The sequence below is a fragment of the Panthera pardus genome, unplaced genomic scaffold (assembly GCF_024362965.1).
Source record: "Panthera pardus isolate Hobbes unplaced genomic scaffold, ASM2436296v1 HiC_scaffold_18, whole genome shotgun sequence".
In the NCBI taxonomy this organism is placed as follows: Eukaryota; Metazoa; Chordata; class Mammalia; order Carnivora; family Felidae; genus Panthera; species Panthera pardus.
The window spans coordinates 14,146,009-14,162,299 of NW_026526743.1; the positions used below are offsets into that span (position 1 = coordinate 14,146,009).

A 16,291-nucleotide genomic window follows, 5' to 3' on the forward strand; every position below is an offset into this window, starting at 1 on the left:
CCGGACACCCCGGTTGGCGCTGTCCAGTGCACTGTCCTGGGAGCCTCCCGAGGGCACAGCCTGGAGCTGTCTTGGTCACTAGTATGTCCCCCATATTGTCCGACACAGAGCCAGGCACCTGAGTAGCGGCTTGGTAAATGCTGAATGAGTGAACCAGCCTGCTCTGCGCCCGAATCTCTCCTGAACGGGTCATCACCCCATTACCCCGCCCAGCGCTAATGGTGAAATTATGAGCTTTGAGCCCACACGCCCCAGATGCGAAGGAAAAAATCCACAAAGTTGACATTGAATGTGATTTATTGGGGCGTCGTCACAGGGGGAAAGCACATGAAGCAATTTTGCCTCCTGTTCCCCAGCGCTGCCCCAGCTAACGACTAGCTCTCATATAAATAAGTATAAAGACAGTTTGTAGAAAAAGGGGCACGCCTCCTCAGGCCTGGAAGACACATTAGAGCTTCAGCTTAAGGAAGAGGGAGGTTCCTAGTTCCCAGGCTCCTAGACTAGGAAGCCCAAGGTACAGGTGCAGGAGGAGGGGGACGGAGGGGCATCACCCACACCTGAGAAGGTGCTGGGGTCTTTGGTTTGGACCAGGCGGCAAGCCCTCGGTCACAGCCACCTACCCTGCATCTCTAGAGGAAGGCAGCTCTGATTCCCAAGCCTCCTCTTCTAGGTCTGAAAGCCCTTCCTGCCACCAGTTGGCTAGGAGCAAGGGAAAGGGGGTCAGGGGTGAGAGGAGGGGGTCCCAAGGCTGAGGCTGGTGCCCGAAGAACGAGGCTGTGCTAGTCAGTGCTGGCACAGGACGTGGCTGTGGCCTGGGTCGGCAGGGGGTCAGCAGAGTTCTCTCAGGAGTGGGGAGGATCCCATGGGGTCAGGGGAGGGCAGGACAGAGAGAACTGGGTCCCCGCCCAACAGCAGCAGCTCTCAGACCTTGTGGTGTCACACCCTCCTGAACCTCTGGAGGTCAGCGCTGGAATGGCCCCAGAGGAACAGATGGGGTTGTGACTCTCCCAGGCAGACAGGTGTCTCCTGCATTTGTTCACAGGTGAGGTCTGGTTCCCCCAGGCGCCAGAGAGGAAATTCACCCTTCCCAGGCCTCCGGGAGCCAGCCTGCAGCCGGGAGAGGACTGACAAGGAGACGGTGATTACAGTCATCCCTATGGCGAGAGGCACGTCGCCCCTCAGAAACCTTCCTGGCTGGTCAGAGGGCCCAGTCTGGTTCTGATACAAGGTGGGATGCAGCCATGGCACGTCCCCTCTCCAGTCTTCAAAACCTCTGTATCATGAAAGGGGCGGGCGCTGCCTGGGCTCCAGGGCCCTCCAGGCCTTCCATTCATGTCTTGCGTGGTGAACAATGCAACCTCTCCTAACCCCGAGGTCAACCCCCACGGCCAATCTCGGGGCACCGCCAGCCAGATGGGCACCATCCAGTAAGTCAACCTGGCAGTGGGCAAGTGGGTCAACCCTGGGCCAGCCCCTGAAGGAGGCGGATCAGGTTGTCCAGACCCCAGAGGTACCCATCCTCACGGTTGCCCTCAGCCCAGGGCAGTCGGTGGCTGAGCGTCTGGTGGTCAGGCAGGACTACCGTCTTGCCAAAGTCGATCATCCAGACCCTGGCCAGGCCAGTGTGGTCATGCACGAAGAGGAGGGAGCTGCCCACCACCTGCAGGGACAGAGGAGGGAGGTTAGGGGGAGGGGCAGGCACTGGCTTGGGTCCCCTCCCCAAAAGGCAGCTGAGCAGGGTGCTGAACTCTGGAGCCCGAACTCAGGCTGTCTGGGTTCAAATCCTGCCTCTGCCACTTAACTGGCTCGGTGGCCTTGGGCAGGTGACTTAACCTGTCTGTACTTCCGCTTGCTCACATACAAAGCGGGAATAAGGGAATAACTGTACCATTTACTCAAAGGCTGCCCTGCACGTTACATGTGGGAATTCATCCGTATAAGCTCTTAGAACAGTTGCCAGTATAGCAAACAGACGACAATGTTAACCATTACCCTTTTCCAAGCTGGGGTACAAACAAACACCTGCAGAATCTTGCACGGGAGAAGCGGATAATGTCTTCCCCTTGGAGAACGGCTCAGACCCAGCAGAGGGCTGCTGGTGACCCTAGGGCACGGGGCTTCCATTCTCTAGACCTCAGTTTCCCCATCTGTAGAATGGTGATGCTAAGGTCATTGCAGCATTCCATGAAGCACTTTGCAGTGCTCGACACACCGCCCTCGGTAGATGCTGGTTTGGGGTTTTTTTGGGTTTTTTTGGTTTTGTTTTTTAGAAACAGTACTTTCGTTGCCTCCATGTGACTCCAGGTGGGCAAGCCCCTCCCCTTTTCCAGTCGGGTTTCAAACTCCACTGCTCCCAGAGAACCCAGGTGACGGGGCAGGTGAGCAGGTGGCTGGCAGAGGAGGCAGCCTCCACCCCACTCTGGCCTGCTGGCATATGGTGAGCAGCCCGGTGCTGCCACGTCTCCCAAAGTGCCAGGTAAACTGGAAGTCTCATGTTTTAGATGTTGGCAGCTTATTTTTTAAAATGCTAAGGCACCAGGTGGGTGAAACCGAACATGAGCACATAAGGGATGAGGTCCCCAGGCCTCCTCTTTGTGACTGGTGTGTAAAGCCCAAGGGCAGTGATGAGGACGGCAACGAGGATGACATCTGATGATAATGAACATGACGGTAACAGCTGGCACATGCCGAGGGTTTACTGTGGGCCATGCTCCCATGTATATAAACCTGCTTCGTCCTCCCCACGCCCACGGGGCAGGTGCTCTGTTAGCCCGTCCTGCCTGTCAAGGAGACGGGTCTGCAGAAACACTCCCAGGCGCAGGTGGCTGAGGTGTGTAGAGCAGGATCCGAACCCAGGCAGCCCGACTCCCAGATCAAGGATCTTTCAGGAGTCGCCAGGAAAAAAAAAGTGAGGGGGACCTGACAGGGGAGGTGGAAGAGCTTGGAGAGAGGAGGGAGAGGGAAAGGACACACGCTGCGACATCCCCACCTCATAGACCTGCTGAGACGGCCCCAGACTTCCAGAGACACACGGGCTGCAGAAGGGAGGGATGGGGGGGGGGGGGGAGCCACCAAATAGGAATGCAGCCACGGATAATTGGAAATAATTATGATTACAAAATAATTTTAAGAGCAAGGAGTTAAATGTGCTTCCATGCTCCAAAGGGCACTCGACAGTTGCTGGTCTCACACCTCAGCAGCCCTGCGAGGAAGGCACCATTGTTCTTCGTGTTAGGAGGAAACTGAGGCCTTAGAAAGTAAGTCCCGTACCCAGCGTGGAACAGCCTTCATTCCAGGCCACCTGTCTTGAGCCCCGGAAATCCCCTTTGCTGCCTACCATCAAAAAGCAAACCCCAGACCTTGGGGGTTCCTTTTAATAGCCTTGCCCGGTAATCTGTCAGCTGTTTGCCAGGCGCTGACACCCCCCCCCCCCACTGAACCCCCAACCCCCGACCTCCCACCACCCTTGCACACGTGGCCTTCTGCTCCCCATGGCAGCGGGGGCTCGCACCTCATGGGTCTTGAAGAAGGGGGAATTCTCCAGAGCTTCACGAAGTTCTTCCAGGCGTGCCACGTACTTTCTCTGTGTGAGAGGGAGCGTTTCACGGTCAGCACAGGGACTTTGTGGGTCCTTACCCGCCTTGAGGCCTGACCTCATCCTATACCCTCAAAGGAGCGAGCAGACCACAGCCAGGAGGGGATCAAAGGAGCCACGGGGAAAATGGGTGGCGGGTGGGGGCTTGGATGCACTGGGGTAACACAGACAAGAGTGTGCTTGGGAGAATACGTGCATACTCATAATTCCTAGCAGCTCCTCCCGCCAAGAGTGGAGTCGAGTCCCTTTAATTTCAGCTGGGTCAGAAGATCTGCCTTGGCCAATAAAACGTGGTGGAAATAATGGTGGCCATTCTGAGCCCGGCCAATCAAGACACTTCACAATTCCACTTGTTCTCGGGGCCACCTGTTTCTACGCTGAGAACGAGCCCAGGCTAGCTTGCTGCATCATGAGAGGCAAGCGGCCAAGTCGTGAGCCAATCACCAGACATAGGAGCAGGGCCCTCCTAGACCAGCCAGCGCTAGCCAAGCCACCAGCTGACCGCAGATGGTGAGCAACGCCAGCCACTATTGGCCATCCTCGGCCTACAGCAGAAGACCGTTGCCTTACAAGCAGCGGTGATGGCGGTGGGCTTGAGCTGCTAAATACAGGGCCCGGTGTCCCGCTCACCAGGATTCCACGGTTCCCATCCACAAAGTCCTCTAACACCTTTGTCACCTGCTCCAGCTCCCGGGTCTTCTTGAAATTGGTGTTGCAGGTCCCATTGGCTTTCTGCAGGGCAAGGGGTGAAGGCCCAGTATCACCTTTTCCTTCTCACGCCCGACACCAAGCAGCCTCAGGCATTTCCTGGGACCCCCTGCCTGCCCCTCACACTTGCTGGTTATTCAGGGGGAGCCAGCCCACCTGCTCAGCCCAGTTCAACCCAGCCCCAAATCACACTCCAGAGCAACCAGTCCTTCTGAGTCCAACCTTGAACCCCCTGGTTGAGCCGGTTTAGCCAAGTGGGCTTTGGAGAAGGGTAGATCTGGCTTTGAACCGTGACTCTGCTACTTCCTAGCTGGGCAGCCCTAAACAAGCCACCTCACCGCCCTCAGCCTCAGTTTCCTCACCTGGAAAATGGGGACTGCGTTGCTATTGACTGCCTAAAGCTGGTATAAGGATTAAAGGAGACGGGATATGTAGGATGCAAAGCATAGTGCCTGGCACACAATTAAGTAAGCACTCCATAAGCGAGACTAATAATTTTTATGTCTGAGGGGGGCTCAGAGAAGCCACCTGAGTCATTCTGCCACACTGTGCCAGGTGCTGTGTGGGTGCTGATAACATGGAGGTAATAGGACAGACACAGTCAGGTGAAGGAGGCAGGTATAGAACAATAAAATCATCACAAAGGGAGAGAACACAATAATAGAATATAGGGAGCCATGAGGAGGTAAAGAGAGGGCCCTGATTGAGCAGGATGGAAATTAAGGTGGGCTTCTTGGAGGAAGCAAAATTTGAAAGGAGACAGGAAAATGACCGGGTATCAATCAGAGGGAACAGTAGGGGGAAGAGCATGTGCAGAGGTCCTGTGGCAGGAAAAGAACAAAGCTCTTTCAGGGAAATGAAAGCACTGTGGCTTGAAGGTAGACAAAGAGGGAGGGAGAGAGGAGGGATGAGGCTAGACCCTGGAGGGCCCTCTAGGCCAGAGAACTTCTCCCGAGGGGACTAGGGAGCCATGGAAGGGTTTTGAATAGGAGAATGACAGTAGGTTGTACAACTTGGAAAGGTGGCTCAGGCGAGGCCGTGGGGAAACAGGCGGGGTGCACAATGATTCTACTCTTGTGAAAGGAGTGTGGCAATCTCTGGCAAAATTCCCAGCACATTTCATCTCTGACCCCGTCTTCCTCCTTCTGGGAATCTAGTCTACAGTTAAACCTATACACTTGCAAAGTATCTCATGTACAAAGTGATTCACTGAGGCACTGTCTGTAATGGCAAAAAGTGGAAACGCAGGTGGCCATCTGTAGGGGACTGTGTAACATCCACAGAGAGCTATTATATAACTGAGGAAGGAAGAGAGGAGAGGAAGGAAGGAAGGAAGGAAGGAAGGAAGGAAGGAAGGAAGGAAGGAAGACTTGCTATGGAATGAAAAGCTGTCCAGGTTTCTGCCACCGTTTGTGTAAGACTGGGAGGAGGAAACGTTAGGATATGCAATTGCATTTGTGTGTATTTGCAGGAAAAAATAGAAGAAATTGATAAAGTGGTTCCCCATGAGCAGGTCGGGGGTGGAGGGACAGAATGGGAAGGATATCAGCAAAGCTAGGAGAGAGATTTCCCCTGCATATCCCAGTATGTTATTTTGATTTTTGAACCGTGTGAATACCTCTTCAAATAATTAGGTGTAATTTACAAAAAAGGAGAGAAAGAAGGAAGGACAGAAAAAAGAAAATCTCTCCCCATAAGGGGGGAAAAGGATTCTTCAAGCTGCTGTGTTGGATGAGGATCAGAGGGGGTGAGACCACAACCCAGGAGCCCAGGAAGGCTAGGGAGGGAGAGACCAGAGAGGTTAGGGCAGGAGAGATGGGCTGGACCAGGGCAGGGCTGCGGGGAGGGGTGGAGACAGAATCTGGAGCTGCTCAAGGAGACAGATAAACAAAACTTGGTCACTGATGGGGGTGAGAGAGAAACAGGGCTTCTCAGAGCCCCCATCTATTCATCTTCTACAGTCTCCTGCTTTTTCTCCACATCCTGCTTCTTTCCAGCCTTCCCTGATGCCCATGCTCCCCAAGAAGCCTGGCCTCAGATCTAGCTCCTAGCACTCTGGTGACAGGCTAGCAGCTCCTGGCCTCACCTTGATGCCCTCAATCCGGAAGCCCAAGGTGGAGGTCGAGCTCACGGTCTCCCTCCACTGCATGTAGCGGGGCTTGGTAATGGCACCCTGGGCGTGTTCCTCAGGGGTGGGGGCCCCAGGGTCCACAGCCACCATCTTCTCATACATGTCCTTCCGGGGCCGGGGCCGTTCTCGTGCCTTCACCAGCTCCTCCTCCAGGTAGGTCCTGGGACAAAGAGAACGTGCCAAAGGAAACTATGAGGAACAAAGATGGAGGACATACTCCCTGATATCAAGGCAAGTTATAAAACCACAGCATGGCACAAGAACAGACAAATAGATCGATGGACCAGAACAGAGTCTAAAAACAGACACACATGTGTACATTCACCCAAATTATGACAAAGAAGACCCAGCAATTCGGTGGAAAAAGGGAAATTTTCTCAATAAACAGTGCCAGGTCAAGAGAATAGCCATATGGAGGGGAGGGGGCGGGCAGGGTAAAGAACCTCAATCCCTACCTCACACCATATATAAAAATTAATTCTAGATGGATTGCAAATTTAGATGTGAAAGTTAAAACAATAAAGCTTGTAGAAGAAAACATAGGAGATCTTCATGAACTTGGAGTAGGTGGATTTCTTAAACACAAAGCTAGTAATCATGATGACAAAATGACAAACTGGCCTAAATCAAAAGTGCTTCTGTTTATCAAAAGCTACTATTAAGAGAGTGAAATGGGAAAGCTGGACAATGTGTGCGTGTGTATGTATGTGAGTCTCCAACAAAGGAATTGTATTCAGAATATATAAAGAATTACAAATCCCAGAGAAAATGACAGCCCAACAGAAAAATGGGCAGGGGCACCTGGGTGACTCAGTTGGTTAAGCGTCCGACTACTTTTGGCTCAGGTCATGATCTCATGGTTCCTGAGTTCGAGCCCCACACTGGGCCCCGTGCTGGCAGTGCGGATCCTGCTTAGGATTCTCTCCGTCTCCCTCTCTCTCTCTCTCTCCCCCTCCCTGCTCACTCTCTCTCTCAAAATAAATAAACTCAAAAAGAAAGAAAGAGAAAGAAGGAAGGAAGGAAGGAAGGAAGGAAGGAAGGAAGGAAGGAAGAAAGAAAGAAAGAAAGAAAGAAAGAAAGAAAGAAAGAAAGGGAAAAGAAAATTGGGCAAAATATTCAAAGAGGCACTTTTCACAAGAGGATCTCCAAGTGGCCAGCCAACCAATGCTCAACTTCTTTGGTCATCAGAGAAACAGAAATTAAAATCCTAATGAGACACTCACCAGAATGGTTACAATTAGCAATACCAAGCACCCAATGAGAAGATAATACAACTGGGACTCCCGCACACTGCTGGTGGGAGCACATGCGGGTACTACCACTCTGAAGACCTGAGAGGCACCATCTCCAAAATGCCCAACGCTGGCCCTCTGCATCTGCCCTGTGGCTAAACCCACCTGCTGCCCATCTTGCAGTCCATAATGGAGGGGCCCTCAAAATCCGCCAGGAGATCTTCCATCTGGTTGAAGGCCTGGCCATCCCGCTGCACCGTGCCGTAGTAGGTGGGCACGAAGGGTCGCAGGGGGTCGCTCATCAGCTGCTCCAGGCTGCGCTGCTCGCACTGACAGAAACGCTTCAGGATCCGACCATCCTCTCCTGCCTGGAAGTTCCCTATGGGAGCACAGCCGACGAGAGGGTCAGAAGCTGGATCAGCCGGAGCCTCCCCTCATCTCCCGCGCACGTCAGATCCTGGCTGCCCTCATCTTGCCTGACCCCTTCCAGAAGGCTTTCTCTCCTTCCCTGCACCTCTCAAAGTCTTAGCCAACATGTGGCAAGGGAAGGGCCTACTGCTGCTCCTCATTTCAACAGAGTCCTGTTCACAGCATGTAGGGGCCTCACTTGTTTTGTCATTTCGGGTTGTGAGCTCATGATGGGCTGTGGGAATCTGTGTGAGATCAGATTCGAGAGCGTGCGGCTCCAGAGCAGCTCTGCATCTGCTTCTGCCTGGAGTCCCGCCGTGCTGGCGCCCGGGGCCACTTCATGTCAACTGACAACTCAGGCATTTCCTGGACCGCACGGACTGTGTAGATCAGCGTTACAAACTCTTATTGGGGCAAATCGTATTTTCAGCTTGTATGCGCCAAAGATGGCCACAACAATAGTTCCTGTCTCCCGGGTTCTTCCAGAATTTCACCACTCCCCACCAAGAAGTGGAATCTAAGTCTTCTCTCCTTGAATCTGGGAGGGCTTCTGGCAAAAGTGACACCGTGACTTCAGATTCGAGGTCACAAAAGGAGATGCGACCTCCACTTTGTTGGCAGAGACGATTGCCTTTGCAGTCCGGAGATGCCACGTAAGAAAGCAGACTCCTTGTGGCGCCTGGTGGCTCAGTCGGTTAAGCGTCCGACTGTGGCTCAGGTCATGATCTCGCGGTTTGTGAGTTCGGGCCCCACACTGGGCTCTCTGCTGTCAGTGCAGGGCCCACTTCGGATCCACTGTCCCCCTCTCTCTCTCTGCCGCTCCCCTGCTCATTCTCTCTCACTCTCTCTCTGTAAATAAATAAGCTTTAAAAAAAAAAAAAATGAGGGGCGCCTGGATGGCTCAGTTGGTTAAGCGTCTAACTTTGGCTCAGGTCACGGTCTCATGGTTCACGAGTTCGAGGCCCACATCGGGCTGTGTGCTGATAGCTCAGAACCTGGAGCCTGCTTTAGATTCTCTCTCTCTCTCTCTCTCTCTCTCTCTCTCTCTCTCCTCTCTCAAAAATAAACATTTAAAAATTAAAAAAAAAATTTAAAAAAAGCTGACTCCTCTGAGGCCACCGTACTGTAAGGAAGCCCAGGCTGCTCCACAGAGAAGCCACATATAAGCTCTCCAGCCAGCGGCCCCAGCTGAGACTCAGCCAACATTCGGTGGTGAGGCACGTGAGTGAATGAACTTCAAAAGTTTCCACCTTGTACTTCCAAGCTGTCCTACCCCAGACTCCATGGAGTAGCAACAAGCCATCCCTTCCATGCCCGGTCTGGACTCCTGACCCCAAACCTGGGAGTGCAATAAAATAGTTGTTTTATTCCACTAAGTTTTCTTTTAACCACCGCTAACTTTTGAGGGTTCTTTGGTATTTTAACTCAGTAACTGGAAAACATGGCAACGGCAGCCTCGGGTTTACAGTGTCGGGGGCGTGGGGGTGTGGGGGTGGGGGCTGGCCTTTTCGATGACTCAGATTTAAGGATAAACTAGGTAGGTAAGCTCCCTTCTTATCTTCCTTTGCTGGTGGGCCCCATCTGTCTGGTCCCCACCGGTACGCATTTTTGTGAATAAAGCTTTATTACAACACAGACACAGTCGTGTGTTGAGGTATCATCTCTGGCTGCTTTCGTGCTAAAACAACAGAATTGTGCGGTTGTGACAGAGACTGTATGGCTCACAAAACCCAGGATGTTTATCATCTAGCCCTTTACAAAATATGTTATGTCCTAGGCGTTGTGCCGCTATGCGCCGGAGACATCACACGAGGTGCTGGGAGAAACCATTAGAGCTGCTATTTATTGAGCACCTACTATATTCTGGACACGGAGGGGCTGAGGAATGATTATTTCTACTTATGAGGGGCCTGTGTCTCAATCTCCATATATATATATTTTGATGGTAACCCTCCAGTGAACCCTGCAAAGGAGGTAGGATTAGCTCCATATTACAAGTGACGAGGCCCGGTGGGAGGAAGTAACTTACCCAGGATCACCTGTAAATAAGTGCAGAATTAGGGTTTGCGCCCAGGACCATTTTTCCCCCAGGGTTGAGGATTTGCTCCCCATCCCCCTGGCACTGGGAACGGCCCTCAGCCCCTGCCCAGGCCTAAGCACTTCCCGTAACAGCCTCAGGAGGTGGAGACTGTCCTCAAGCCCATTTGACAGATGGGGAGACTTGAACTACAGAGAATGGCCCTGTAGCTTTCTTTCCCCAGCTCAGTTGTCTCTGCCCAGCCTGTCTGCCCGCCCCCCCACCCGGCCGTCCCCTGCACCCCTGCTCTCACCAGCGTGTCCCGACAGCTGGACCCAAGGGTAGTGTTTTCGGAAGGAGACCACGAAGGGCGAATATCTCAGAACTGTCTTCAGCTTCTTCCACGGTTTGTTCTGTTGTGAGGCACAGTGGGGTGGGGTCACTGCTGAGGCTGGGGAGGGCGGGGGATGGGATGCAGCACGGAGGGGAAGCGGGTGGACCAGGGGGCTTCCTGGGAGTGCTGCTCCCGAGCTCATTGGGGTGAGCGAAGCCCACTAGTTCAGCAGGCTTGAGATTCCCCATAGGCCTCAGCAAAGGTGGGGAAGAGTCTGTCCATTTCTCTCTGTCCTCGTCATCATTTTCTTTAGACCCTTGTCTTTCTGTCCTTTTCAAATGAGTAAAAATAGGCCAGGTCACACACCAAAAACTTGGAAACCTCACTTCTGTCCTGAAACCAAGTCAGACCTTCTGGAGAAAATGATAGAGGCAGGACTTGATGAATGGAGGCTGAACCACAGAGAAAGACACAATTAGAAACAGATGGCAAGGTGACGACAGAGACAGAGAGGGACAGAGATGGACACTGGGGCAGTCAGGAGAGCTGCTCACCAAACAGCTCCAGCCCATCCTCCCTTCTAGGGACATCCCTGCTACCTTGAACTTCGGCTACTGGCTTGCTTTGGCAAGTGAAATGTGAGTCTAAGCGTTAAAGCCAGTACGTGATCTCCATGTTCCTTTCCCTGCTGTGGAAGTGGGTGGGGAGTGTGGAAAGAGAAATAGAAGCTTCCTCGGTCTGGGCCTTGAGTGAAGACGTCACCCACCAGTGGCCCATGGTACATGTGCAGTGTCAACAATAATAATCCTTCGTGGTTCCAAGTCACTAAGTTCAGGGGTTGCCTGTTACCACAGCAAATCCTGACCTAGCCTGACTAATACAGTGACAGGTTACCAAAAGACAAAGAGAGAAATATAGAAAGACAGAAAGGGAGACACGCATACCAAGTAATGACGGGAAAGAAAAAAATAAATGGAAGCAAAGAAAGAGAGAGAACAGCAAGAGAAAACCAGTAAAGCAAACCGAAAACAAAGATTTCATTGTATCACGTTGACTCAATCAAGAGGTTCTTGAGACTGGCTTAGAGTCTGATTCACATGTATGAGCACGCGTGCAAACACATGAATACATTCTCTGCTCCAGGCATATGGCAGTCCCTTAGACAAGTATTAGGAGAATGGGTCCTCTCCAGAGAAGGAATCTATGTGGCTCATCCCCCCACTACCCTGGGGTCAAGGCCATGTTCTCTCCCGCGTACTCAGAGCCCAGCTACCTAGCAGACATCTAATTGACAGTGGGAAGGTCAAGCAGAGGCAGGGTGTTGGACTACGGGATTCAGGAAGGGCTATTCCTTCCACCCTCCAGCTGCCAGCCATGAAGGGAGGTGATTAATAAAGGTTCCTGTTTACTAAGTACCTGGAACATTCCAGGCACAATGACAAAGACTCGGTGAGCCATAACCTACTTAATCCTAAAAACACAACCCCAGGAGGATTGTTGACACTGTGTTACAGAGGAAACAGAGGCTCAGGGGGATGAAGTCACTTGCCTAAATCACACAGCACAGTGCTGGGGTTCTAACTCTGAACCCACTGCCCTGGGCTTACACACTACAGCCCTGCTGGGCTATAAACGCTGAAGGTTGGGATTGGGGTTGTCATGGTTATGACTGTGTCCCCAGCCCATGACCTAGCACACAACAGCTGTTCCAAAAGCATTGCTTGGATTGAGGGAGGTTAGTTGTAACTATCTTTTTTTTTTTTTTTTTTTTTTTTTTTTTTTAATCATAAGCAGTTCAGTATCTTGTCTCTTTCTTGGACCTGATGGTTAATCTGCGCTTTCTCAGATGATTTCATGATGGTCTCATCTCCCATGTCCCCTCCTCCAGGAAGTCCTCTCTGATACCTCAGGTGTGGCCAATCACCTCCTGCGATCTCCCACGACACTAGGCGTCCCCCATCCCAGCCCCCTGACCACTCTGTATGGTGATGGGCCTGTCTTCTCCACTGGCCTGGGAGCTCCATGAGGGTAATGTCTCAGTCCCTGCTGTGTCCCTAGCAAAACCAACACAGGGCTGGACACATACCAGAGGCTCAGAGACTGTCAGTGGTCTGATTAGGAGGACAGGATGGATGTGTGAAGGAAGGAAGCGGGGAGGAAAGGAAGAAAGTCGTGGGACTTCTAAGGTCAGATGGGATTTCAAAATTAAGCCAGAAGGAAGCAAGGGTTTGTTTTCTGGGCGGTGGGAAATGAGTGAGCAACAGCTCACGAGTGGAGGCAGGATGGCGGCAGGGCGTTCGAGGAACAGTGTGCACTTTGGCCTCCTTGCAGTGGAGGGGGGTTAGGAGGGGAGAAGGGAAGCTGAATGCGGGAAGCAGCCTGGAGACAGGAAGCTCTAAACACAGGGTTGAACTCCTGATCGCTATCTGGAGGGCCCTGGGGAGCCACGGAGGGTGCTGAAAAGCAGGGAGAGTTCAAGAGTTGACCAGAGGTGGGTCTTGGAAGCAGATTCTGGAAGGATGAAGAAAAACTGGAGACACGGAGGCGTGGGAAGAAAGCAAGTTAGGGACGGATCCACCCATACACCACAGAGCTTGAAATAACTGGGTTTTCAACTCAGCCAGGACTGAGTTAGAATCCTGGCTCCGACCAGGCTTGGCCAGCCCTAAGCAAGTGACCTCACCTCTGCACACCTGTTCCCTCATCTATAAAATGGAAACAATAATGGTCCCAATGTCATTGTGCTGTCATAAGGGTTAACACATACACAACCCTTAGAAAAGTGCCTGGTATGCGAAGGGTTTGAATCCCAGCTCTGTGTCTTCCAAAGTGTGTGACCTTGGACAAGTGTCATGACCTCATCTGTAAAATGGGGATAATAACAGTATCTCCCTCATAGGGCTACTGTAAGGATTAAAAAAGTTAATACGAGCAAGGAGCTTAGTACAGAGCTGGGCGTGAGTACTAGTTGCTATTTTTTTTTTTTTTTTTCCCATTCACTCCCAGATCAGCTGTTTGGAGATGCCAAGAACGTGAGAGAGTAGGTGGAGGGAACAGCTAAGGCAGAAAAACCAGAGGGTCAGCTCCTGTGCTCTGGCACAGGCAGGTTGAGGCAGGTCTGTCTCTACCTGTGGCCACACGTGTGAGCACATTCCTAAGGGAGCCCCCGGGGGGGTGAGGGGGGCTCAGGGCAGACTCTGGCCAGGGGCCCCAGACAATGGGAGGGCCCAGCAGGCCAACCTACTTGAGTCTGTCACACCTGCCTCCCAGCTGACCTTCCCTGAACCTGCCCTGCCAGCCCTCCTGATTCACCAGGAGAGAACCGCACCCAAGGTGGGGGGCATGGGGGGGGAGGGGGCGGTGAGGGTGGAGGATGTAAACAAGAGTGTGCAGGGGGCCCCCTGGGGAGCTGGGAAGCAATGGTGAAACCAGCCGGTCCCTGGCTAAGCTGGGGGTCCTCAGCGTTTGGGGCTCCCACAGCCCTCTGAGAATCTGATAAAAGTTGGGGGGCTCACCCCCTACAAAAGCAAATGGCTAAAGGGTGGCAAAGGTTCATGACCCCTTAAGGCAGCCACAGTGCCTTAAAAATTTAGGGTAAAGGGCACCTGGGTGGCTCAGTCGTTTAAGTGTCTGACTCTTGATTTCAGCTCAGGTCATCATCTCACTGTGCTGAGCCTCCTTCGGATTCTCTCCCTTTCTCCCTGCCTCTCCCCTGCAGGTGAGCTCGCGCGCTCTCTCTCTCTCTCAAAATAAATAAAAATATTTTTTAAAAACTTAGGTTAAAAAGTGTACCCTTTCTGTCCTCCTTTACTTGTGCTCTTCTAGAGGGTCCGACAGAAATCATACACAGTTGCTTCAAAAATATGTGTGTAAACACACACAGACTCCCACGATCACACATTTTCAGGAGTCCCTAGGCACCATTAAGTCAGCCAGTGGCTGTCCATTTTAGACCCCAGGACCGGAGGCAGTGGGTGAGGAGAAAGGGAAAGGATCAGGAGGATGCCTGGAGTGGGTCGGTAACCTGGCTGTCAGAGGGAGGAGGTCGACAGATAGAAGAGGTACCTGGAGATAAAATTGCTGGTGGGTGCTAGAAAACTTCTCAAAGCAAAGACAGGGAGATAAGGGGTCTGGGGAGATGTGGCCCAAGGGCAGAACGGTTCCCACTCACCCCAGACCTGTCCTCGGGGTCGCTGGCACCTCCGCCCCCGGCCACCACATCATCCTCAGACTCGTCGAAAGAGGAGGCAGAGGAGAAGCCGCCACTGCCCCCCCTCAGCCCGGGAGGGGGGTCCCACTGGCTGAGCATCAGGCTCAGGTGTTTCAGGAGTGATGATGAGGCGGGGCACAGGGGTCAAGGGGCTACACTCCAGGCGAGAGTACAGGTGAGCCCCCAACTCCCTGGGTTCTGGTTCCTCTAACAGGCCATCCTGCTTGGATTCCCCCAAAAGACAGTCTGTCCCAGGTTCTGTCTGGGGTCCATGAGTATCTTGTGTCTGCGGACCATCAGTGCCAGGCCGAGTCCAGGAGCCAACAGAATCTTGCTGTGTTGGGAAACCATCAGTGCCAACCTGCTTCCAGGCTGTTTTAGTATCCTGTTGTATCTGGGAGCCATCAGTGTACAATTCTTTCCAGGAGCCATCGGCACTTGGCTCTGTTGAGGGACAGGCTCCCTCTGGCTCAGTCCGGAGGCTGGACCTGTTCCTATGGGTCCAGAGGTTATCAGCCCAGGTCTTGGCCCTCTCTGGTTGGGTCTGTGACCCATGTATTTCTATCTCTGTCCAGGGCCCATCAACGACGGGCTGTGTCCAGAGGCTGGCCTTCTCTGGCTGAGGCTGGAGGTCAGACCAGTGTGAATCAGTCAAAAAGCCATCTGTCCCAGTTTCCGTCCAGGGACCGGCTGTCTCCAGCTCTGAGCAGTGGCTGCTCCTTTCTGGATATGTCCGGAGGCTAGATATGTCTGTCTCCGTTTTGGGGCCGGGCCGCTCAGTCTCCGCTCCGAGGCCAGCTGCTTCAGGCTCAACCTGTCCGTCTGTCCCCGGCTCAGGCCCGAGGCCGACCCTCTCGGGCTCGCTGTAGAGGCTGGACCCCTCGGGGCTGGTCCGGGGCCCGCCCCCGTCCGGCCGCCCCGCCGGGCCCCCTGCGCCTGGCCCAGGTCGCTGCTGCCCCGGCTGCCGCCGCCGCCCCCCTCGCGGCGCCTCTAGCCCCATGCGGGCCGCCCCCGGCAGCTCCCCGGCCTCTGCCTCGCTTAGGCTCCCCCGGCACGGGCAGCGCCTCATGCCCGCTCCCTAGGTTCGGGCTTCGACCCGACCCAGCCCCTCCTGCCCCTTTAAATCCCGCGAGGGGTGTGGCTGGGGAGCCCCAACTCCCGGGTTCCGGCCCGCGGAGCTCCAGCTCGCCCGGCCACCCAGGGGTTAACCGATACTCCCTCCCCCGCGCCCCGGGAAAGCCCCGAAGCCCCGCCCCACCGGACGTGACGAAAGGGGGACGGGCGTTGCCTGGCCCCGCCCTCTCGGGTTGAAGCAGGGTGGGCTCCGAGCGCTAGATCCTCGTCCAGGTTGTGTACTGCGTGCCGGGGTCCTGGTTGCGGGCCGGTGGGATCCCTTCCTAGACCCCTGCAACGAATCCGATCTTCCTACACCCTCGAATAACCAGTTTAGCCTCCCTGGAACCTTCGGGGACGAATCTAGCAGCGCGCCCATTCTTCAAAGGGGGCAAGGACTGACTTTGAAAGACGGAAATTCTAGTGACCTGGGTTCGAGACCCGCCTCTGCCACTTCCTGGCAGAGTGTTACCTTGAGTGTGTGACTTCTGTTTCCCAGCTCCTGCCCCAGCCCCAGGCTCACTTTCTCACCTGTAAAATGAG

The 16,291-nt window shown here is 53.6% G+C and overlaps 1 protein-coding gene across 1 annotated transcript; it reads right to left on the reverse strand.

The window, feature by feature from the left end:
* Nucleotides 1-279: 279 nt before the first annotated feature.
* ITPKC (inositol-trisphosphate 3-kinase C) lies at nt 280-15,853 on the reverse strand. The gene is given in 8 exon segments (XM_019432103.2): nt 280-1,660; nt 3,512-3,583; nt 4,226-4,327; nt 6,390-6,594; nt 7,832-8,045; nt 10,405-10,504; nt 14,597-14,698; nt 14,700-15,853. Coding segments are annotated over 8 exon segments (2,004 nt in total). The 5' UTR covers nt 15,705-15,853; the 3' UTR covers nt 280-1,456.
* Between the last annotated feature and the right edge of the window lie 438 nt (nt 15,854-16,291).